This window comes from Typopeltis vanoorti, chromosome 16, assembly GCF_054136105.1.
Source record: "Typopeltis vanoorti isolate ZY-2024b chromosome 16, IOZ_Tvanoo_1.0, whole genome shotgun sequence".
In the NCBI taxonomy this organism is placed as follows: Eukaryota; Metazoa; Arthropoda; class Arachnida; order Uropygi; family Thelyphonidae; genus Typopeltis; species Typopeltis vanoorti.
In genome coordinates, this window is record NC_143564.1 from 104,971,044 (window position 1) to 104,996,906 (window position 25,863).

Here is a 25,863-nt window from a genome sequence, read left to right on the forward strand (position 1 = left end):
TTAATAACATACAAGTGCTGCCTCTTACTCTTCAGGAATGAAAAAGGTTTAGATTTCATATTATATCCAAAGAGCATGCATCTCAATTTTGTAACATTTAAAATAAAGCTTACTCCAAGGTGCTATCTTTTACCTACCTGAAATTTCAGCATCCATTGGGGACTTTGCTGATGAAGCCAAATATAGAAGACACACTGTTAACATAAGTAAGACAAAGCAACCAAGGATCAGCTTTTTTGCAGAGTTGTAAGGTAACCAAAACATGGCTAAAGTTAACAGAATAGCTACAAAACAAGGTCCATTGACAATCTCAGCACCACCAACAGATCGACGTCGCAAGTTAAAAGTGAAAATCAAAGTATAATACGGTTCTGGACAACAATCATATGTTATTGCTTTCCCTATTACAGACACATCCTTGACATCCCAGTGAGGATTATCATTGTGGAAATTGTTGAGTGGGACAGTGTCCTGGAATGGTTTAATAATCATGACAGTACCATCATATGTCCAACTTCCTAATTCAATAGTGCATATCTCTTCTTCAATAGAAAATTCTGATAATTTCCTAGGACACAAGCTGCGAATTGTTGCTGGAGGGACATATGTTATATGTCCTGATGAGTTGATTATTGCATGAGTATTCTCTGCAGTGTCCATGTCAGTAGTTGAGTAGCTGAAAAAATATTTAGCATATAAGAAAATTACCATATTATAATAGTTCGAGTATTTTTTTAACTAAAGATTTAAAAAAATGTAATACATCAAAATATTCGAGTGAAAGAATACATGGTAACTATAGTCACATGGATTGTTAATATACTGTCACATACAAATTCGTAAATATACATTGTAACAACTTAAATAGCTACACCAAAGCATTTAACCATGATTGTATAGTGCATTTTTGTGCCTTTTACGTTAATTTTATATGCATCTTCATCAAACTTTGAATTTACTATTCTAAAAGACTATCAGTATTAGTTTTCTGGTTTTGATAATCCTTAGCACTAGGCTGCCTGAAGAGACTGTTACAAGTTTATTCTAGTTGCCAACTAAAGTAACTTTTTATTATTATTACCCCAAGACCTCATGGAGTCAAAGAATGATCTGGGAGGTCCTTTTATCACACATACATATTTCATCATACTGAGCCTTAACACACTCAAACTCCTTGCAGACACCACACTCTCAGGCAAGACATTCCAATCATTCACAACTCTGCATGAAAAAAACCTGCCTCTCACTCCCCTACCTACACCCTCTTTATACAGTTTCCAGAGATGACCGCTGGTTCTCCCACTATTCTCTGTAGAACTTCTCCACCATTGATCTTATAACAACCCCTTACCAACTTGTAGGTCTCTATCATATCTCCCCTCTTCCTCCTCTCCACCAGACTCTGCAAATTACATCTTCTCAATCTTTCCTCATACTCAACATTCCAGAGGTCAGAAACTACCTTAGTCAGTCGCCTTTGCACCCTTTCCAATATCTCTTCATCCTTCTGAAAACCTGGTGACCAAATCCAGGCACAATAGTCCATGTGTGGCCTAATCAAAGCCTTATACAACAGAACAAGAATCTCCCTACTTCTAGGGAGAAGTAGGGAGATTCAGTGTCCTTCTGGGAATGTTGTGGAGGTGTCCTCTGCAACATTCCCAGAAGCCTTTGTGTTGTCTTCACAATTTTGGCAATGTGTCCCCTAAATTTTAGATCCTTATCCACTATCACCCCCCAGATCTCTTATTTCCTCTATCTCCAACAATATATTCTCACCAAGCATAAATTCTGCAACCCATCTTTGTTTTCCAAAGTTTAAAACCTTACATTTTTTTCTCTGACTAGTTCCTGAGTAAGTTTAACTTTAGCACAGTTACGTAATGTTTCCTTTCCTGGAACTTGGGTTTTAATTTTAACCCTACATCTCCAAAAATGACTATAGAACTTTATTACAGACAATAATATGAATTTTATGATATAGAGAAGCAGCAATTGTTTCTTCAGAGTTTAGACATGTGCATATTAAATGCAACAATGTCAAAATCTTCATGATATTAATTTATTATTAATTTCATATGTGAAAATATCTATGGATAATATTTCTTCAGATTGTTGTATTTTATTACATTATTTTCAATAAATAATTTCTATTAGTAATTATAAGCAATTAGCATATCTCTGAAATGTACTAACACATTTAACAAAAAAGGATTGCGATATCTTTCCCGTTGTTACTCAATTGCCTTTCACAACCAAATAAACTTGGATTATCAGAAATCTGATACTGTTTATGATATGGCAAGTTAACCCTTACATGCTAAGGCTGAAAATTGTGTGTTCTGGCCAGTTTGCCTGCTTTTCAGGATGAAAAAGCCTCCCACCACTACCCAAATTGTGAGAAAGCACAATGTAATAACATATCAGAGTTTACATGGATTCTAAAACATGCCACAAACATATTGCTGGATATTAAGAGTCACTGCAGTAAGTGACAGCTTGGTTAGTAGAAGAACAAATATGGCCAAAATTTGAGATGCTGCTTCTAAGTTAAATATTATCATCTGTAATAATGGAGCTTAACAGGGCATGTCAGAATTAAATGGAGTTTATCCACTTAATAATAACCAGACCAACTGTAAATGAGAGGTGGAGGGGAACATGCAAAAAAGGACAGTTTTCTTCCTTCATTTTTCATCCTTCCACACCTCCACAAGTCATTGTTCAACCAGTTTTGGCTAAATTTGGAATATAACTTATTGTTGAAGCTCTGAGAAATTTGGTTTAATCCAAGTGAAAACTGGAATTATGAAATAATGCAGCTTGAATTATTTCACAATTTCAACTAAACTTGGTATATAGTGATTTCTAACATGGCTTTTTGACCCTCTGAAAAATTCAGTTCAACTAACTGGACTAAAGGGAGAGCATTTGTAAGGAGGGCATAACCTAACCCAGTTGCAATTCAACCTGGAATATCATGGTTTCTTACACTGCTAAATGTTACCTAAAAAAAATTCATCCTGACCTAAAGATAGGGAGGTTACAGGAGTCCCCCCCCCCCTTTCTCGGAAGACAGGTCACATTCTACTGACAATTGTCACATAACAGAAGAAAAACAAAAATAAAGTAAAATGCTACAGCAATTACCACATGTTATCTCATTCAACAGATTTTACCTTGTTTTGTTTTACTAGCTTGATCTAAACATAAGTCATATGTCAAAAATAAATATGTAAACAAAAATGAAAAATTTACTGCTAACTAAGAGGCAGACTGCAATTTATATATGGCCACTTTGTTTTGTTAAAATCTAAATTTCCATTTGAAGTTCACAGTAGTAACAGTAAAAACTGTCACTATAACCTTAAAAATGATGTAGTCAAGTAGCCACTTTTAAATTGCAACAAGCTTCTGCTTTCTCATGTACTTTTACTTTTTTAAATTATTCTAGTAAGTAATCCAAACCTGTGGAAGAGTTAATCCAGTACACTGAAATTCTAATATCTGAACATATTATATACTGGTCCAAAACCTAAGGACACTATTTCTGCAGATTAAACCGCAAATTCAGACAAATAAGATTTCAAGTAGAAAGCAGGTACACATTCAAATTTTCGAATCGAGTGCAAAGGGATCACGTAGTAGCACTTAACAGGATAAAAGGCAATGGAATCCACTAAGTGAGTTGTGTTTGAAGAAGCTCTTTGTGAAGGAATAAAGTTGCAAACTTGATGTCTTGTAATGTCTGAAAGACATCATCTAGATGAGTTCGCATGGGGAAGAATTATTGGAAAGCTTGAAGGCTACAGAATTACTGATATTGCCAGAGAGTTTGAAATCACATAGTATTGTATCCAAGCTCTGGGCAGCACTTTAAACGTTTGCTAAGAGATCATCCTTTCTCTACCATGGAGCATGAAGATAGATTTTTGGTTATAAAAGCAAGATGTAATTGCCACACCATGGCAGATCAGCTTGCAAGTCAGCTCCATTCAAGCACAGGTATGTGGGTATTTCAACAAACTGTGGCAAGATATCTGCAATAAGTAGGCCCACATGCAAGAAGGGCTTTAGTCTGCATCCCTTTATCCACAGCTCATCGTAGGGCATGTTTTCAGTAACATTATATCCATAATAATTGAGCAAGACACCAGTGTGCTAGTGTACTCTTAACAGATGAATTGCTTTAGTCTTTCCTCTGATTCTAGACTACACTTGATCTAGCTTGAAAGTGGTGCAGCTTACCATTGCAAGAATGTTCTTGAATGGGATAGATACGGCAATATATTGGGGTCATGGTGCAGAGAGGCATTAATGTTAATGGACGCACCGAGCTACAAGTGCTCAAAAAAAAAGGGGCCTATGACTGGTGAAATTTTATAGAAATGAAGTTCTTTAACATCATGTTCAATTGTTCAGTGGTACTGTAGGTGAATTCATTTTTATGGATGAAAGTGCCATACCACATTATACATGAGCAATAGATATATTTCTGGAGACCAAGAATATGAATCGAATTGAGTGACCAGCACGCTCTCCAAATCTCAACTGCACAGAACACATTTGGGATGCAATAGGGAGATTACAGCAGCACTTGTCTGTCATACTCCCTTCACTGGTTGGTGTTAAAATTAGTGAGTATTGGGTCTGCTATCACCGATTGGCTCAGTCTCCATATGTTAGGACTACAAAGCAGAGCCTCATCTCTTCCTTACGGGGAATGAAAAGGTGTTAGTGGACAGTGATTCTAAGCCAAATATTGACTACTGTCACAAGAATAGTTAGGCCCAAATATATTATATTAATATTAATCAATCAGCTATAAATCCTAAGTTGAATATTATCCATCCACCAATGTCATTCTCCAGGAGTTGATCAATATGACATAGCCTACTGTTGAAGTGTTCAAATCCAGGTTAAAAAGCATTTTGAAAATAACTAGAAAACTACTCAGGATGCATATTTTTTCTTCTCCATGTTCCAAATATCACTGCCCTTCCTACACCTTGTAGAATTCTATAGTGAAAGGTTAACTGTTCCTCAAGGCTTCTCTTGACACAGCAAAATTTATTATATCTTGGTTTTGAAGATAACATGTGAATCTAATTGACTGGCTGGCTCATGTAGAGCAATCTTAACTGAAAGAACTCAGTATAGTCATTCATGAAGAATGGAGATAACTTTCCAATAAAAGTCTGCAGGATTGAAAAATTGTCACTTATGATACAAACATGGCCCGTAATAACGTAGCTTCTAGGGAATATCAATTTCTTTTCTCTTGCATCTTCTGTTCATATGTAGATTTTTAAAATTATTTACTATGTTTTGATTATCCTACTTAATAATCTGAGTTAACTATATATATATATATATATATATATATATATATATATTGTGTGTGTGTGTACACACACACACATTGGAGTAAAAGTCAACCCCTTGTAATTAATCTTATTTTGAATTTACATAAAACCTAATATCATTCGTGATGTTTTAAAAGAAATAAGTAACCTTTAAAGCCTATAAAGAACAATGTCATGAATTAATTTCAGATAGACAAATGACATTAACAATGACAGATAAATGTAATAATAATGCTAACTGTGAATATAAAAAAAAAGCAATTAATGAATGATAATACCTGTTAAAAACAGCAATGTCAGGTTTCCATATCTCATCATTAGGAACATGCAAGGATTGAAGGCCATCATAATCAGCAGGATTCCACCTCAAATAAATGTCCTGCCATTTCTAGAGGTTTATTAAAAAAATGCTAGTATAAATCAAATATTAATATTTTAAAATGTAAACTTCTAAAAATTATGAAATTGAAAATTCAATTTTAAACGTGTAGAATAAAATTACCTGATTAAACTAGGGTTTAACACTGCAGATAGGGAGATGCAAGGGAAAGATATCAGCAGAGCACGGAAGCTAGTGAAGAAATATTTATCAAGAGCAAATTGCATTTTCCTCAAGTGAAAAAAGAACATGCTTTGGTGTAAAGTGGATGAATAATGAAATCCAACAGGAACTGCATATGAAAAAGTATAAAAACAGAGGTGGAGTGCAGATGCATGGGGAATATGATCCAAGCTAGGAAAGTGACTAGTATAATAGTAAGAAGACAAAAATCAAATACTAGAAGGGATTACAGTAGAGTCCAAGGAAAATCCTAAGGAATTTTTTCATTATGTGGAGTTAGTAGGAAGTGGAATGACTGTGGACGAATGATCCCGTTAGATGTAAAAGGGACTGAAGTGAAAAATGCAGATGACGTAGTGGACTGTTTAAGGATCACTTTACTGGGGCATTTCATCCTGGAAAAGTAGGTTTTATTCCTGAAAGGTGGGAAGTATTAAAGATTTAGTGCCACATTAGAATGTGCTTCAAATAGTAAGTACTCTGAAAGTCAATAAAGCAGCAAGAATTTTAAGAGAATATGCTAATAACTGAGAGCTCCATTTTTTTTTTATTTTATTCATATGGAGTTTCCTCCCTTTTCTCCCCTGTCCCTATTGGGGCAATTTGAGCCCCCTCATGGGGCTAAGTATTTATGGCAGTAGATCCATGTGTTCATGGGGCCGGTTTGCCTGCTTGTGGACAGCAGGGAAAAAACCCTGCTCTCCACACCCAAGACCGGCTAACTTGGCTATGGCTGAAGAAGATCCTTAAGCTTCTCACATCGGCAACAGGAATCGAACCCAGGACACTCCTTCTCCAGGCATATGGTTGCAAAGCGCAAAGCCACTAGGCTAACTCTGTGGACAGAACTCCATTGACATGACTATTCAATGAAAGTCTTGCTAGTAGGAAAGTGTAGAATGAAAGCATCAAACTATAGACCAGTTTGTATTTCCCTTGTAGCTAAGCTTTAGAGAAATGAATAAGAGATCATATACAATATGTAATAGATAGATGTAATATGTAATGTAATGCCATATATAATAGATATCTAAAAATAGATATATACTTCTGTTTGCATTCCTAAATATTTTCTACTACTATTCTGTCACTACTTGTTTCATTTAATAGTCAAAGTAATTACTCCAGACGATAGAATATCTTTATCTCGGTTTTCATGCTAACTTTATTGTCTTCGATTTCTTTTGTGGTACTCTTGCCTCAATTTCTAAGTTTTTTTCAGTAGGCTTTAGAACATTTTGCGACATTCCTGATATTTATCTCCTACATTTCAACCAGTCTTCCTATGACTTGTTTAGCTTGATTTGCAATAATAAAGTAAATGACTTTTTTCCCCAAACTTTTCAAGGATGCAAATCGATACAGTGGAATTACTGAGCTAGCACTTTGCAAGAGTATATATCATCTAGGTGGTGATATTGCAGGAATGAAGGAACCAATAACTTATAAGGGAATTGAAGTGAATGAAATGGAGGTGAATAGTATATTACAAAAGTTTAATGTGAATGCATTTGTGGGATTGGATGGTATACCAGCTTGGGTCTTATGTGAAGCAGCTAAAGAATTGTCAGTGCCCTTGACCATTTTTTTAATTTGAGTTTCGGGTCTGGGTTAGTCCCGAGGGGGTGGAAAGAGGGGAAAATAATTCCACTGCATAAAGGCGGTTCCAAGACTGCTGTTGCAAATTACTGACCAATCTGCATATCAGGAGTCATCAAGGTTTTGGAGAAAGTCAAGAGAAAAATACAGGAATGGATAGATGAAAATGGGATACTGTATGGGGGGGACAGCATGGTTTTGTGAAGGGTAGATCATGGCTGCAGTAACTTGCTCACATTTTATAACACACTGATGGCTTAACTGGATAAGGGTAATGGGTATACAGTGATACTGCTGGACCTTGCTAAGGCCTTTGACAGGATACCACATGGAATTCTAATCAGTAAACTGCAGCATATGGGGATGGATAGGAGGGTGGTTGATGGAGAGATATCAGAGGGTAGTTTATTCAGGGGGTAGAGTCCAAAAGACGACCTGTGTTAGTGGTGTGCTGCAGGGTTCTGTTCTTGGACCACTACTTTTCAATTTGTTCATTAACAATATAGAAAAGGATCTGAGAGGAAGTGTTTACTTGTTTGCTGATGATGCAAAGTTGGGTAGAGCAATAGTGAATGCACAGGATGTCAAAATTTTGCAGAATGATTTGGATAGATTGGAGGACTGGGCTAAGGAGAATGGATGTCAATTTAATGTGGTAAAGTGTAAGGTTATGCATTTTGGAGTGAAAAGATTAGCAGCAGTATACCACATTGGTGGAACTGTACTGCAGGAGATTGATGAGGCCAGGGATTTGAGAGTGTTGGTGGATAGGGAGTTGAAGTTTAGGGGGGAACATTGCAAAAGTGGCTAAATCAGCTCATCAAATCACTTGGTTACTGAAGAATACTTTGACGAGCAGAGACAAGCAAGTTCTTGTTCCTCTGTATCGAGCCTTGATAAGACCCCCATTGTGACTACTGTGCCCAGATCTGGGCGCCAGGGTTTCTTCTTGATGGGGAGAAGGTGGAGAGGATCCAGAGGCAAGTGACCAAGATGATAGCAGGTCTATGGAATGAACCTTATGAGAACAGGTTGAAGATTTGTTAGAACTAGGTTTTTTACTTGGAGAGTGGTGAATGACTGAAATAAGTTGCCAGAGTCTGTTGTGGGAGTCATGTCCGTGAATGAGTTCAAGGCAAAGTATGATAGATACTGTGTGGATGTTGAATAGTCGTTCTTGACATGATGTTTAGGGCCTCCCTCGATGAGTCTAGGAACTCCTTGGAGTTGCCCGTGATGATGATGATAATCTAGTTAACAAAGTATATTGCACATACTGCAATATTTCATTTTTGCATTATGAAAGCATAATGGAAAAATGTTTAAAATGCATGTTAAAATACTTTTCCTTACTTACGAGGACATAATGATACTAATGCTCATTCGATACTTATGTTAACATTGTTTTGATAGCACTTAAGTATATGGGTTGGCATTCTCTTCCCCATCATGTTTTTATTTGAAAAAGGATTTTTACCAACATTAGACTATGAATAACATCACAAAAAGTCGAAATCACACTGTTACCAATGGCAATGAATACTTAGAGTAAAAGTAGTACAGTAGTTTTTCTACATCACACATTCAGTTAAACACAGTATCACAAATATGTCGTTTTTTGGTTAAAGCCTAATTCTTGTTACAGCCCATTTCTTTATTACTGAAATGACTGACAAATGTCCTTGTTATCTGATCAGCCTCTATGTTTCCTATACAGGAAAACTTCGCTTAACGCGAATACGATATGCGTGATAATGTTAAAGCGATTGAGTGAAATGATACTATTTCCAGCTTTAAGCAAGTGATTAATCAGTTAACGCGATTTAGCGTAAAATTACGTTATGCGTAATTTTACGGTGCGCAAAAGTTTTTGTCGCCAATCTTCAGCGAGCGGAAAAGCTGGAAGTCATTAACAGACAAGAAAGTTGCGCAGTAATACGATGATTGTGCGAGACCTGGGATACAGCGACTCTACTGTTTGAACTATATTAAATAAGAGCAAAGAATACAAAGAGCAAGGAAAAGTTGCTACTGCTTCTTTTAGCATGCAGATCAGCCGAAATAGAAGCCATTTAGCGAGCGAGATGGAGCGTCTTCTATCACTCTGGATTGGGTATTATAACCAAAAAAGAATACCTCTTAGTACAGGGAATATTCAGGCAAAAGTTCTCAATATTTGTACCTCATTGAAAGGGACTAAATTTCAAGAGGAATGTGAAAGCTTTACTGCAAGTTTAGGATGATTTGACCGTTTGAAAAATCGAACTGGACGGCAGTGGCGGCCCGTACATAAGCACTGCGACACTGCAGCACCCCCAAGGAAAAAATGAAAAATTTTAATTTTGTTTATAAATAATAACAATGCTTACAACATTATATAAATGCAATACAACATGTTAAAGCTTATGTTTCGACAATGATTGAATAGTTAATTGGAAATGTTCGATTAACGCTTTAGATTACGAAACAAATACACTGCTATCTAACGCAGTGTCGATATTATCGCGTTTCCCCCCCCCCCCCGAGTTCTGGACTGGTAGGCCGAATCTCCTTGCATTCTGATGACTCGAATTTTGAAAACTCGAAAGGGGGTTCTTTCCCCCCTGGTGCATACCCCCCCCCGAGTTCTGGACTGGTAGGCCAGTTCTCCTTGAATTCTGAAGACTCGAAAGGTTTTTTTTTAAGTTCTTACACTGATTTTAAAGGGAAGCCAGTTCTGTTTTTCGTACTGAGAAGTTTTGTCTCACTAAAATACAGGTTGTCTTTGTTTAAATGTAATACAACACGTTTTGGTCATGTCTGCTTGATTTGAAGTACCTAATCAATATCTAAAAACGAAACTAACATTTCATCTTATTTTTAATACACGTTGAAAGTTAAGTGCAAGCATCTATCAGTATAACGTGAAATCATGAAGTTTACTCACCATGTTAAACCAAGCATCGATGGTGAACACACGTTTATCCAAGTCCTGAAATATAAAAGCCACATTTGAATTTACTCTTGACATCACTGTTAAGTTTTTATTAAAGTCAGGTTTATTTTCCAAAGATCTAAGTTTTAGATCTTTGGAAGATTAGTCCTAAAAATTTACATTTTTGGCTATTTCATTTTCATTTAATAAGAGCAAGTAACAATAGACGTTCTTGAAACGTCTGTGTAGCCCAGTGCAAGGGGCTGTAAAATGAATGTCTGCAAGTTAGAAAGAAGATGTATATATATGTGTGTGGGGGGGGTAAGGATATATTATTAAATGTGCCATTGGCAAAGATTTGTTACAATAACGCAATGCATATTCATCAAAAAAAAAAAAAATCAGCTACCGCCTTTTTATTCCCGTATACGGGGAGTAGGCGAGGCCATTTAGCCCTATCTAACTTTTGGAGACTGAGTGGACAGTTCAATCTCCACTGGTACCAATCAGAGATAGATGGCCCAAGGCTATCACTAATTAAGCGGTACACAGTGAAGAGAGACGGCTCAAATGTGCCGCCATCTCGTGGTCCCTAACACAATATATTTAATGTCTGAAATAATGTGGGTTCTACGGTCGATTTTCTTGAGTTTACAGGACAAAAAACCCGAGTTTCCGGGAGGAAAAACCTGCTTGCCCGTACCAGAGATCGACTAACTCGGGAACCGGTCGAAAAAAGGCTTAGAAAAATTTCCTCTAGTCGCGACTAGACTCGAAACCAAGTCTTCCTTTGTGCGGCCAAGCGCCGTGGTGTGCAAACGCCACATCCACTGAGCTACACAGGCTCTCACAATGTATATTAATGGTATAAAATTAACGCCTGCACATTCGAATGCAGATGTAAATATGTAACCCACCAGCTGTATAGCTGTGGGAATAGAAATTGATGTAAAGAGTAAAAATAACATGCATAAAAAAAAAAGAAATATAGAACTAATGTAACATATGTGAAAATAGATATATCTAAAATATGTGTAAAAAAAAAGGGACAAAAAAATGTACTTGCAAACTAATATTGTGAACATATTAGAATAATATGTAAACAACAACAACCATGCTATGTAAATATTGTACAGTTCCGAATGTACATAGCATGTTGATTATACAAATAAAAGCTCAGTGGAAGGGGTTTGTACTGTCCACAGCATTAAATCACTCGAATAAAGCATCGTAAGTTCAATCCTAGTAGCAGACTAGAGGAATTTTTAATAAGCCTTTCTACGACCAGTTCCCGAGTTAGTCTATCCCTGGCACGAGCATGCGGGTTTTTCTTCCCATTAACTGAAGAACCCACACTAGTCTCAGATAGTAAACATAGTGTTAGGATTAGGGACGACGAGATAGCGGCATTTATCAGCCGCCTCTATTCAACGATGCCATGATATGAAATATATGTTTCAACTTCCAGAGAGCTAAGCGAAACAGTGAGTTAGTAAACGTAAAGTCAGTAAACGTAATAGCTAAAAATTTAAATTTTTAGCTATTACGTTTTCATTTAATAACAGCAAGTAATATAATCAGTGATAGCCTTCTGCCAGCTATCTCTGATTGGCTACCAGTGGAGATTAAGCATCCCCATCAGTCTCAAAATAAAAAAAAGGCTAAAACGGCCTCTTCTATTCCCCATATGGGAATAAAAGGTGTTAGGTGATTTTTTTTTTTTTTTTTTTTTTTTTTTTTTTTTTGGACAAATGCAAGATAGTAAATAACTTTTTACAATATATGCATATAAAGCAGCGGCTTCCTAGACAAACACCGACAACGTCAATTTGAGAGTTCTTAATGTATCTTCATTGTTGCGTGACTCCTACAACAGCCGCCGCACATTCTAATTTAAAATGGCTACGTGTTTGCCTTATAAAAATATTACCGAATTCACTAAAATAAAGAGTCAAAAGGCTTCACTTCGGCGATGCAAAAATTATATAAATTAAGTGGATATTAAATCCAACATCAATTCAAAGCCGAATACAGAAACTATAAAAGTTTCGTGAGAAAATTGACCAGAGAGCTTGCGGGAATACACACACACACACTCTCTCTCTCTCCTGTCAATTTTCGCACGAAACTTTTATAGTTTCTGTATTCGGCTTTGAACTGATGTTGCATTTAATTACCGAATTCATATTTTTTGTTCTATACCAAGTGCGGCGCCTTGTGCGACTGCACCGGTCGCACACAAATAAAAGTGGCCGGGGAATGCAGTACAAAGAACCTCCTGAATCGTAAACAAATTGAAGAGTTTGAAAACTCTTCAAAAAACACATTACTTATTATTGGTCCCATGGTATCTGCCACTGAATGGGAATGATGTCAGCAATGCATGGGAAGCTTTGAAAAGATACTAATCTCAATCTGCTAATAATGCATTATTTGAATTGTCCCTACACTTTGAAGAACAAATAGAGTGGGAGTGAAATGGGTTGTAGCTTTAATAATCAAAAGATCTATAAGCAGAGGATGATGTATTATGAATATCATGAGATTAGGATAAGAGGGGTTACGTGATATATAAAGCGCAGGCTAGTGAAAAATTGAATATTAGACAAAAAACTAAGTTGGACATGAGAAGAAACTGGCTGTGCAGGCAACCCAAAAGAATTTCATCCTTATGCAGCAAATAAGAGAATGAATGAATGTGGAAGCATAACTTTAATGAATGCATGCAGTATTGTTCAAATATAAATAAAATAAATCAGCTAACGCCTTTTATTCCCTTAAGAGAGTAGGCAAACTTTTTTCTTTTTTTAATCCTATCTAGCTTTTGGAGACTAAGTGGGCGGTTCAATCTCCACAGGCACACAAGTGCTAACATCGCTTGGTACCTAACAGTAACAGGATATGCTTCTGTCCGAAATGATGGGGGTTCTATGGTCGATTTTCTTGAGTTTACGAGACGAAACATCCCGCTTGCCCGTGCCAGAGATCGACTAATTCGGGAACCGGTCGAGTTGCTCCAGTCGGCGACTAGACTTGAACATAGCTTCGTGCTACCTAGCACAGAGAATGCAAGCGTCACTTCCATTGTGCTATACAGGCCTATTGTTCAATAGTGAGTTCAAACACTTCGCTAAGATCAATTTGGTGTAGGTGACGTAGCACACAGTGCTATTGCCACATTGGATGAAGAAATAGAGTTGCATGAAGAGCCGGTTCTAGAATGTTTGCAGAGCCTGGTTAAGAATTAGGCAATAAGGACAGATGAGATATCAGCATGTATGCTAAAGGAAAGTTCAGCCGAAATGGTCAGGCCTTCGACATGCTTGTATAGTCGGAGTCTCATCTCAGGAAAACTCCCACAGAAGGAAAATGTATGATAATCCTATTTGGCCGAGTGATTAGCATATCCGATTTCCAACCAAAAGGGTTCCAGTTCGAATCTGGCCATGGATGTTTATATTTAGGTGGGAGATGGATTTATTTGCCTGGTATGAGCCCACTTCTCTGCTTATCAGAAGCCTGAAATAGAATAAAAACGTTTCGTGCTTTGTCCTTCGAGCAGGATTTCTGGACTATGTAAAAAAGAAATAAATACAAAAAGAAAATAAAATTAATAAAAAAATAAAGTAAAGATTTAAGAAAATCCTTAGTCCACCCACGGGACGAATGTGCTATAGGTTTTCATAAAACCTTTCGTGGGTTGGAGCCACATTACACACCTATCAGCATGTCTGGAGTGGTAGTGAAGATTTTAGAAAAGCTGGTAAGAATTCACATAAGACATGGATTGCCAGACAAATTATACTTTACAACAAAAAACATAATGGGTCATGTTTTAGCGATCTGCTCATATAAGTTACCGCTGAATTGGTTAAAGTGAATATATATACACTGGTGCTGTTGGATATTGCTAAAGTTTGGTAGGATACTACATGAAAGGCTGTTGCATAAACTGGAGAATATTGGATTGAAATATAAACTCCCGACTTGAATAAGTGGGTGGGTGGATGAATGACATACAGGTATCAGAATGTGAAAAACGGTGGGGGGTGAACTGCCAGATTTAAGGTGACGAGTGATGTTACCACATAGATCACTTCTTGGACCATTGGTATTCAATCTATAGATTAATGATATTGGGATTTCATTAGTAGGTGTTCAACTGTTTGCTGATAATGCAAAGAAAGACAGGGAAATTAGGGACAGCAATTACAGAATTATTTGAATAGGCAGGAAATGCGGACAAATGATTATAGCTATCAATTTAATGTTAATAAGTATGAAAAATCTTAAAGTTAATAGGATGGGAATTTGAAGTTCAAAGGTTCACACAGCAAAAACTACAAATACAACTCAGAAGAATTCATTTTTCCTCTTGATAAGACCCCACGTGGACTATATTGCACGTGGGGTCTTATCAAGATTTAATCTCCTGGGTTCGCACGCGATAATGGAGCTGTGGAAGAGGTGCACAGAAGCGTAACAAAGATGATCTCGGGATAATGGAATGTGGATTACCAAGACAGATTGCGAGGATGTGGACTGAAGACAGTGATAAACAGAAGTAAGAGGGGTGATTCGATAGAAGTATATAAACTTCTGAATGGGTGTTACAGAATATTGTCTGAAATATTTCGTTATATGGAAGGTAGGAGAGAACAAGAAGCCATTCATGGAAGTTTGTGAAATTCAGAAAGAGGTGAAAGGCAGATAGTTTTCTCACCGAGCAGTGGGTGAGTGGAACTGTCTACTTATTTAAGATAACTGCATTATCTAGTGAGAATCAGTTTAGGATAAGGTATGATGGTGTGCGCGACGTATGACCTCTCTCAATGTGCCCTTGACTCCTTGGAAGTCTCTAATAACACACCCGAAATTATATAATTCAGAACTGTAAAATGTTATGCACATAAAAATAAAAATATTAAAATGAGGACGTGAGAAAATGAAGAGGGTGAAAATAAGCAGCAAGTGCTTATTTTCATACACAACAAACTAATACATAGAATGGTGAATTCTCGTGTTAAGCATATCGATGTGACCATAGATACCTCGACATGCGATTGACAGCGACTAAACCAACCCGCTGGATTTGTTGATCTCAATGTGGTTGTGCGATTAGTTTCTCTTTAGTAGTTCTGGTTCTTCCATCACTAACATAAAATCAACTTCAAACAAATCTGATAGTAGTGTTACATGTATTGTAAAAGTATGAATTTGGGAAATAAGTCTTATGATGGAATGAATAAAAAAATTAAAAAATCAGCTAACGCCTTTTGGTTCCCGTATATAGGGAGTACGCTAGGCCATTTAGCCCTATCTAACTTTTGGAGACTAAGTGGGCAGTTCAATCTCCACTGGTAGCCAATCAGAGATAACTGGTCCAAGGCAATCACTAATTAATTGGTACTCAGTGAAGAAGGCGGCTAGCAAGTGTCGCCATCTCGTGGTGCCTAACCTTAACACAATACTTTTAACGTCTGAAAATAGTGTGGGTTCGACGGCCGATTTTCTCGAGTTTACGGGAAGAAAAACCCGCTAGCCCGTGTCAGAGATCGACTAACTCGGGAACTGGTTGAGAAAAGGCTTAGAAAAAGTTCCTCTAGTCAGCGACTAGATTCGAACGCCTTTCGTCGTGCGGTCAAGCGTCGTAGAGTGCAAACGCCACTTCTACTAAGCTACAGAGGATAATGCGAGAAGCTTAGCAACATTCAAAACAATTATACAGTATTGTGAAAAGTTTGCCACTGCATGCAAATGAGAAGAAAATTCTTATTAAAAGCATACAATAAAATGACATTTTGATTAGCTTGAATTCGAATAAAACGATATTATGAAAATCCACTAATTTCTTAGAGGGACCGTTAGCTCTTTATCACCACTTTTCATTCTTTCATTTCACGGTAAATGAAATCGTCACCATCTGCCAGCATGGCCACACGCGAAGAAAATGTGTTCTATGGTTGATTTTTTTAGCTACATAAACAACCAACCGTCTTTCAGTAAGAAAGAATCCTACTAACATGTACCAAGCCAATGAAGTCAAGATAAAGTTTAGTAAGAAAACATCCTACCTTCATGTAGCCCATGACTAGAACTGAACTGAAAATCTTCCACTGATATGAAGTGATCACAAAATTATACGGGCACTTCATAGCATAGTAATAAATCGCATAAGATTATGTATATGATCTTATGCGATTTATTATGTATATGATATCAATTTTTTTCTCTTTATCAATTTGCCTGTATAAATTTTAATCACATGTTGGGTTATTTCACTTTCGAGCAAGGCAAAAATAAAAATTGGAATTGTCCAACGAATATCAGGGGTACAATTTGGGACAGTTGTTTCAATTAAGTGCAAAACACAAAAATCAATCGCAATAATCTAAATGGTGCAGAAATTAATTTTAGATTTCAGCCCTTGGCCAAGTTAAAACCATAATAAGTTACTGATTGATTCATTAAAAAAAAGTAACTCTTCGTTACGTTGCTAATGTTTTCCTTTAAGATATGATTATTTTAAAATTTCACATTCAATAAAACTATATAGATCGTATTGAATACGTTATTAGTAAGCTGCATAGAATTTTTTTAAAGAAAAAAAAACATTGCCAACTCACAGAGATGTGCGTACATTTTAATTTACTGATTATAAAAAACGTTTATATGAAAGGATGAGATTTTTAAATTTAAAAATGCCAGTATAACACAACCATCAGTTCTTCTGGAACTTCTGATACCTTGGCGTCTGCATCGCTCCAATCCCTTCCATTATTATCATTCTTAGCATATAATGATTGGTATGCCCCACTATCTTATATACTGCTACTGTTGCAATGCATTCTGTCTGGAAGCTGCGTGTATTCGCTGTTTAGTTTGTTTGCAAGACGAATATTCCTATCATCCCATATGAAAAGGCTAACTCACTGAGTTGGTTAAAAAATTTATTCTTAGCATCCTAGAGCAGAACCAAAGGGCACTGCATTACCGACTGAGCTCCAGAGGCTCATCCCTCCGCGTATTAACTGATAAAACTCCTGTAGAGGTATAGGTTTGGAAGAGTTTAAAATGCTTGTTGAACTACGGTCATCATGGGGGAGGGAGGGGCTGTAGGCCTCTCTTGAAAAAAAATCAAAAAGGTTCCTTTGGCAGTTATCTAAATTTCAATCATCTTCCAGAAGTTGCCCTTCTGACTCCACCATAAAAATGACCAGGCGTTACAAAATCCACACCAATTATAAACAGCGTTTGAACCGAAGGAAAAACTAGTATGCAATGGTCCATTATCACTGAAGCCAATATCAATATCTCAGCTAAATACCAAATTTCATTGATTAAATTTGAAAAATGAACTATTAGATTGTTAAAATTAAAGCAAAAATTACTCGCGACCTGGGTGATAAGGAATGAAATCTCCCATCTCAAGGGTTGTGGAATATTACAATATATGACATCATCTTCCATTCTCATACAAAAGTGCCAGTGTTTTTGCATCCTATGCAATAGGCAAAGTGGCCAAAGAACAAATGTAATACACTGAAATTGCAGTTACTTCAGTTATAATACCTAACGATATATATACCTAACGATATATGTCTTCTCTAAGACTTGTTTGGAAGCGGGTGTACCCCAGATACGTGCGTACAGGCGTTCCCATTGCATAAACCACTTGTAATTTTTGCATCTCGTCGTCTAGAACACATTGTTTCCAGATAAGTTCTTGCATATAAGGGTGGAGCATAATGGAATCTCAATCTCCGAACACCATCAGAGTTCAGAAAAGCGGAAATATCGTGTATTCTAATTTGAACGATGAAAATTACTCTAAATTATTTTGTAATAATTATTAATGCTTTGAAATAATTTTTGCAGAAAAAAATTATTTTTGGAAGAATTAAATTTAAGAGAGACATTTTTCGGCTACACATTTTCTATGATCAATCGATCAAGAATTCGGTCATCTTGTGTGTAGGCTGGAAGAAAAGCCCAATTAGATTAACGTTCACTTTCATCGATAGTTGAAATATTCATTCCTCAGGATTTATGTAAGTGATAGGTCCTGCACTAGGTTATGCAGGTATAGTATTTGATGTAGATACTAATTTAACAAGACTGACAAAAAAAAAACTAACTTAATATAGTGCCGATTTACATATTTTTGATTTAAAAAAAAAGCGCTGAATTATAGTTTATTTGAAGCGCCACGGTGCTTAATACTGAGGTATAACAGTTATCATGGTAGATACTGTCCGCAACTAGCGAAATTCCACACTACTGAAGATGTTGAAAGTTTATTTTTCACTAGGTTAGACTATAAGAAATTTAGTTTAATCCTTTATCCCAGTGAGAGCAAACAAAGTTTGCGCCTGAAAATATCTTCAGGACTGAATATAGTGTTGTACTATCTTACCTGGGTAAGTAGTGCAACACCAGGGCAACTCGTAGCAAAGGTGGAGCAAGCTATCAACACTCCTATCCCAGTATCTCCCATAATGCAAAACACATCTCCTTGTGGATATGTATACTGTTATGCATTAAGGGATTGGCCACTACCCAGACTAGTTTCGACCTTTATTGAGGCCTCTTCAGTGGGAGCCAGGCCCAGAGTTGGAGATACCAGGCAGAAGCAGTAGCAAGGTCATCTTTACCTATTTACCTTTACCATCTTTACCATTACCTATATTCAGTCCTGAAGATATTTTCAGGCGCAAACTTTGTTTGCTCTCACTGGGATAAAGGATTAAACTAAATTTATTATATTATAGTCTAAAAAAATAAAAAAATTTTAAAAATAATTTTTTAAATAAAATTTTTAAAAATAAAATAAAATAAACTTTCAACATCTTTCTCTAAATCCAGAGTAATTTAATAAAAAAAAGGTGGTAAACCTTTTGGCAACCCCTATAGGTAAAGATGACCTTGCTACTGCTTCTGCCTGGTATCTCCAACTCTGGGCCTGGCTCCCACTGAAGAGGCCTCAATAAAGGTCGAAACTAGTCTGGGTAGTGGCCAATCCCTTAATGCATAACAGTATACATATCCACAAGGAGATGTGTTTTGCATTATGGGAGATACTGGGATAGGAGTGTTGATAGCTTGCTCCACCTTTGCTACGAGTTGCCCTGGTGTTGCACTACTTACCCAGGTAAGATAGTACAACACTATATTCAGTCCTGAAGATATTTTCAGGCGCAAACTTTGTTTGCTCTCACTGGGATAAAGGATTAAACTAAATTTACACTACTGAAGACTTGGAAAGAAGGAATTTATTTATATTTATATAGTTGTAAATGGAAAACTCAAATTTAAGGGCCCTACACTAATATAGGTAACATGTGTTGAATCATGACAAAGAATTGAGGGCTAGAGGAAACACTCTTCCACCTCACAGTATGAGACCAGACGATCCACTATTCATCTGAAATGGCCTTCATGGTTCTTTCATGTTTTAGAAGGGATTCGAATCTAAGCATTTCCAGCCAAAGGCATCACTTAGGTATAGAGGACTATGCATACTTATGCATTCCACAAGCTATAAAATGTTATTATTATTAAAAAAGACTAAAACCAAACACTAAGTTAATAAAAGAGTAATATATCTGAGGATATACCTAATTCTTCCTATTGATTTAAAGAAAAAAATAAAAACACGAAGAAATTACTCCGCTAATGGATTTAACTCGACACCTAAAAACACGGCTCCTTACTAAGCAGGTTATATGTCTCGAAATTCGGTAGAATATGCCACTTAGTGCAGATTACTATAAACATGTCTTTTCTTTTAATATTATCTGTAGGTTCCTTTCTGAATTATGTGTAAATCGTGTTCGTAAAAACTGAATAAAATTTAAGATATCTTGCCTTCCAAAAAAAACAAATAAAGACAAGCTAGAAGAATCAAGTACGTGCATTCATTAATTAGCTGTAAAGTAATGTTGTATAATAAAAACACTTCGCTCGTGTCTAAAAATACGCTTCTTGTCCGGCATAGGCACTTTTTTTCCCCCCTTGAACTATAGTTCTGAGTATCAACAGTCTCTATGCAAACAAAAATGAACTTGGCCTCTTATGAGATATTCCAAGCTACCGATCTAATACTTCTATCGTGACAAGAAACAAAAGTAGAAACTTCATTATCGAGCTGTTGTTTATTCTTTCTCGTTCTTTAGTTTTCGCAGAAGGATTTTTTAGTAGGCGAACTTGAATTAGAGTACAATAGTGTAACATCTACTCCATTTCTGAATTTGAAAAGGTGATCAACACAAAATCGGTTTTAATATATAAATTAAAAAAGTACCAATCCTTCAAAAATATTAGCGAATCATTTAGTGAATTAGTGTAACTTACCAAATCCTGTACGTAGACAGGGCTGATATTAATACGTACAACCGATTCCTCTGTGTGGTGCTTAACAGGGCGCGCATTTTTATCGTAATTGGCAAAGAGATCTTTCCGTAACCTTATGATACTATTTTCTTCAGTAGGCTTAGATAAAAGTAGCCTCACTAGAAAAATATACAAACATTTCTTTAGATCTGATCACTTCATTTATTTTAAGTAGCATAATACTTCAGTATTCTAGAAACACTGATTATACGATTATTCTTCAAATACAATAATTTGTCTACGTGAATGATAACCTCCAAAACAGCTTGAATATAATTTTTATTAATCGAAAAAAACATTTAATTAAAAAAATCAGCCCTTACAGGTCTGTTTGTAAAAGATATATCCCTCAAGTCATAAATATCTGAAGCGAGAGCACGTCTAGCACAAATCAGAAAATTGTTTATAAAGAATGAGCCCAATTCGTAGACCTTCAACTTACTTCATCTTCCCTTCTTGTTAGGACCAATGGCCTATCACGGCCAAGTAAATTGCCTTGGTAGAAACGTGATTGCCGCATGATAAGACGGTTAATCTTGTCTGAAATTCCTTGTCTGTAAATTGCGTGTTCTTTTTCTGCGTGTGGAAGGTTAAAAAAAAAAAAAAAACCTTCCACACTGTACGAGACTGGCTAAATCACCCTCAACTGAAAAGCTAAACATCGGCAATACTCCTAAAAGCTATCGTGTTAAAACTGCTTTTTTTACATTACAACTTCAGTGTACACTTGAATTTTATACAAAAAAAAAAATAATAATCTCAAATTACAAAATGAGTGACGATATTAACAAATAATAGGCTCAATGACATTCTAGAATTAAATATAAATGGAATATCTCCTCAACGCACTGAAGGCCAATGAGGATTCGTAATAATTACGAAAAAAAAAATCCTTTTGATAATTTTCACATTATCCAAAAAATTTAATGCAACATCTAAAGTAGCATTTTATGCACATAATTTCTTAAACCAGTTGTACTGACGCTGAGCGATTTCATAAACCGAGTCATTAAAAAGAAGCAAATATCACTAATAACTAGAAAGTTTCTCGCATCGAGGAGCTCACTGATGTTTTTGAAATAACGGCCCAAGCAATCACGGCTGTAAGGTCAGTTTAGTGGGATGAAAAATCAAGCTTCCTAAAAGAAAATCCCTCTGATCTCTGTTGCGAGATCGGCAAATTCACTTTCATTTGAAAATTCCTTATAGTTTTTGTCTTTTGTACCTTAGACGGAATTGGAAGGTAGGTCTTTCCAATCAAAAAAATAATCCGAGAACTCTTTTTTTTTTTTTTTTTTTTTTTAGCAATTTTATTTACTAGAGGTTGCTTAACTTATAGTACACTATCCGATGAAAAATATCCGAACATCCCTTCATAATAATGGATAAGGCGCTACCTTAACAACTCAGTTCGGGATCAAATGTAATGATGTCATTGCGAAGTGGAATCGCGACCTAGTAGGCCTCTGCAAGCAACTCCAGCACCACCACAACTGTTCGCCAGGAGCTTAAGAACATGGGCTTCCTTGCAGCACAATCACACAAGCCTAACATCAGCAAGGGCAACATCGGTACAGTAGTGTATCACTGATTTTGTGTACGCCGCCACTGGACTTTGCAGCAGTGAAAATGAGTTTTCTAGGATGATGAATGACTCATCATCGGGCAATCCAACGGACGATTCCGGGTTTGGTGGGTGCCAGAAGATCGCTACTGCTCGAATATTTTGTCCCAACTGAAAATTTGGGGCTGTTTTTCATGGTTAGCTGGGCCCTTCTAGTTTCAGTGAACTAGAAGAACCTCATAGAACCTCAACACTGGGGTCAGTAACGACATCTAAACAATTCTATGCTTCCCACTTCATGTCAACAGTTTGGTGAAGCCCTTTCCTGTATTAACACGACAATGCTCCCATCCACAAAGCAAAGTCTGTGCAGGAATGGTTTGATGAGATGGATGTTGAAGAACTTGAATGGCTTGCACAGAGCCCAGATTTCGACCCCATCGAATACCCTTGAGAAGAACTGGGACGTCGATTGCGAGCCACGCCGAATCGTCCGACATCAGTGACCAACCTTACTAATGCTCTTCTGGAAGAATGGAAGAAAATTACCGCACCAACGTATCAAAATCTACCAGAAAGCCTTCCTAGCTTTCCATACCTTTCATATAGGAGTGAGAGTTAGAGGATGAGCAGGCGTCCATATATTTTTGATGAGAGTATACATTAGTATTGTGAATAAGCAATTGATGACGTTACTTATAACTAAAATGAAAATTATTGGCTAAGTAAATATGCAATCTAAATCAGCGCTCCACCTGCGTGTGCACGTAAATCATTTGCAACCGAAATGAAAAAATGCCAGCAGTTAACTTTGAGCTTCTTTCATTCAAGCAAAAACCGATTCCTGCAACAACCTGCAATATTCGGGTGCTATTCTTTTATTATTATTATTTATTTTTATTTTTAAACAGAGTATGAGTGCGTTGTTTTCAAAGTTTTATTTCAATGATACAAGATACTGATTCAAAAATACCGTTCTAATACGTCATAATGCCATCAGCGACTAGTCGTACATGTAGGTGGCATAGTTTTCCCTCCGGGAAACAGGCCAGAAGAATGCAAGTAATTAAATTGCATAATACGCTAGTTGCTTTGCAGAAAACAACTTAATCCACAGCGAACGCTAATTTCGCTTAAAATGCTCAAGACAGAAATGCATTCGCGGCATTTAAGCGAGGGGTTTCCTATATTCTTAACACTACATTAGGTGACTGAGATGGCAATGTTTTTAAGTAATGGTTTCCAATCTTGCATTAGATCTTAAACTTTAGCGTAAAGGAACATTGGACATCATATCCAATGAACATCATCTCCAGTTGTATTTACATCATTGTCTTAGTTATGGTTCACTTAACATACCGGTTAATACTCATACCGATTGGGATCTTAGCGACCTGAATGTGTCTCTCTCCCACATACAAAGTTCTAATCCATGGATTAGCACATTTTTCTTTGGACTTTCACTGAAAACACATTTACATTGAATTTTATGTTATAAAATATAAACAAAGTGTCTTATTTCCTAATCGGTGTATTATTTCATTTCTAAGGATGAGTGAAGCCAGTTAGGTCTGCTGTCATATTTGGTATTTTTTCAAAATACTGGGTGTTGCTGAATCTGTCAGAAACTTTTAATGCTAAAACTCAGCTGTCATCATCAGCCAAATTACGCATATGCTACTTAACGTCCAAAATAAATACTGACCATTTTAAATGTCACTCTGGCAAGCGTGTACTTTTCCACGATAGGATAACTACGACCTTCCTGCTTCCTCATTAGGCTCTAGGACTTCTTCCTGTCGTTCTTTTAGCAGAAAAGGCAATATCGATTAATGTAATTGATATTCTGGCCGAAATAGCATAGTACTTTTCAAAAGTCGCATTGGCATGATAATAAATGATAATAATTGTCCAAAATTTAATTACAGAATATTTCAAGGGCTATATACATCTTAATAATCTTTTTATATAAAAATATAGAAACTGTTATAATCTATATTTTTTTCCCTTTATGGCGCAAATGTAAGACGCAGGACTCTTCTGAATAACTTTCATTCATGGATTCACAGCGTCCCCCCCCCCCCAAAAAAAAAAAAAAATTGTTTTCATGCGAAGATGAGCTAGCCAATCTTAGACGTGAAAGATTCTAGTTATCTCGTAAAATAAATCAGCCTGAGAATGCAACATAAAAATACTCTGAGACCCCTTGGGTTTTCATGCCTCAGCAACCACAAAAACTAATCATAAAAAAATTCTATTAAATTCTCTGCTGTATGAATTTAACATATTTAGTAGTAATGTTGAAAAAATGTGAAAAAAAATTGCGTGATAAGGAAATTATTAACCTGTGGTGGTGGTTCTTGTTTGATCACAGTATAGACTCGAAGACTAATGCTGGAACTGAAGTTTTTAAAGAAAACGTCAGTATGCTCAAAACTACATGGATTTTCGAAACTGATTCGACCAGATTTCATTTTACGGGAACCTCGTTTTATTGTCTTAGTCCAATAACCATGAACAATTAATTATACTTGACAGTAATTTATTCTTCATTCGCCATATTACACTTCACGACTAGACTACTTGTACACAGAGGCTACTGACTTCACATCAATTGCCAAAGAACCCTATAATGCAAAACACATGTTCTTTCTGACGTGTATATTGCTATGCATTATGGGGAAGGGTCACTACTCAGACCGATATCGACCTTTACTGAAGATTTCATTGATTCAATATCCTCGGAATTCCAAAAACTCATGAGTGACCTAAAAAAGGCCACTCTCACGTAATTCAAGAAAGCTTACAAAAGTCTCTTAGCTCTGCTCGAAACACTGCGCCGAACTTCAACTTCACACTGAGAACCACAGACAAGTCCAACTTTACGCTAAGCCTTAGAGAACGGGAGGGCAAGTTGCCTCGTGGAGATGCTTCACGTGTAAACTTTGTTTGCTTACGCTTAGATAAATCATTAAAGGATAATATCATATATTGTGTCAAATATAATTTACTTTGTAACTGGTCTATGTGGCCAGATATGTCTGGCCACATTAGACCAGTCAGTATAGTATGTGGTCCCACTTTCTAACCCCCCCCCACTGTACAGTGGGGGGGAGTTAGAAAGTGAACTCGAAGAATGAACTCGAATCCACAGATGGATTCGAGTTCATTTTTCCAACGGAGAGAAAAATGTCTCGTCGTCTTGGATAGAACTCACCTGAATGCAAGTAGCGATCCTGCGTATACTAACATCACTGATGCTTTCTTCATAAAAGGTGTTTTTCCTTGCTGAACTAATGTGCTTGGTTACACTCATGAGCCAAAACACTGACTACACCGTAGTCTACTGGGCCCCCGTTGGACGAGATAACCGCTTACACTTGGCATTGACTTTAGTAGATCACAGAAGCTGTGAGATATTCTTGACCAACTACTCAGAATAACGTAATGGAAATCAGCGACCGAG

General features: G+C 36.6%; 1 protein-coding gene across 1 annotated transcript in view; it reads right to left on the bottom strand.

Annotated features, from left to right (window-relative positions):
• LOC150098241 (acetylcholine receptor subunit alpha-like) overlaps positions 1-25,863 on the bottom strand; it is a 58,765-nt gene that overhangs the window by 12,127 nt on the left and 20,775 nt on the right. Inside the window, exons 2-5 of the mRNA XM_090406495.1 lie at positions 20,795-20,952; positions 10,454-10,498; positions 5,645-5,754; positions 138-676 (exon numbers count right to left, since the gene is read on the bottom strand). Coding sequence (XP_090262621.1) covers positions 138-676; positions 5,645-5,754; positions 10,454-10,456 — 652 coding nt within the window. The 5' untranslated portion in view covers positions 10,457-10,498; positions 20,795-20,952. The remainder of the gene's footprint in view (positions 1-137; positions 677-5,644; positions 5,755-10,453; positions 10,499-20,794; positions 20,953-25,863) is intronic.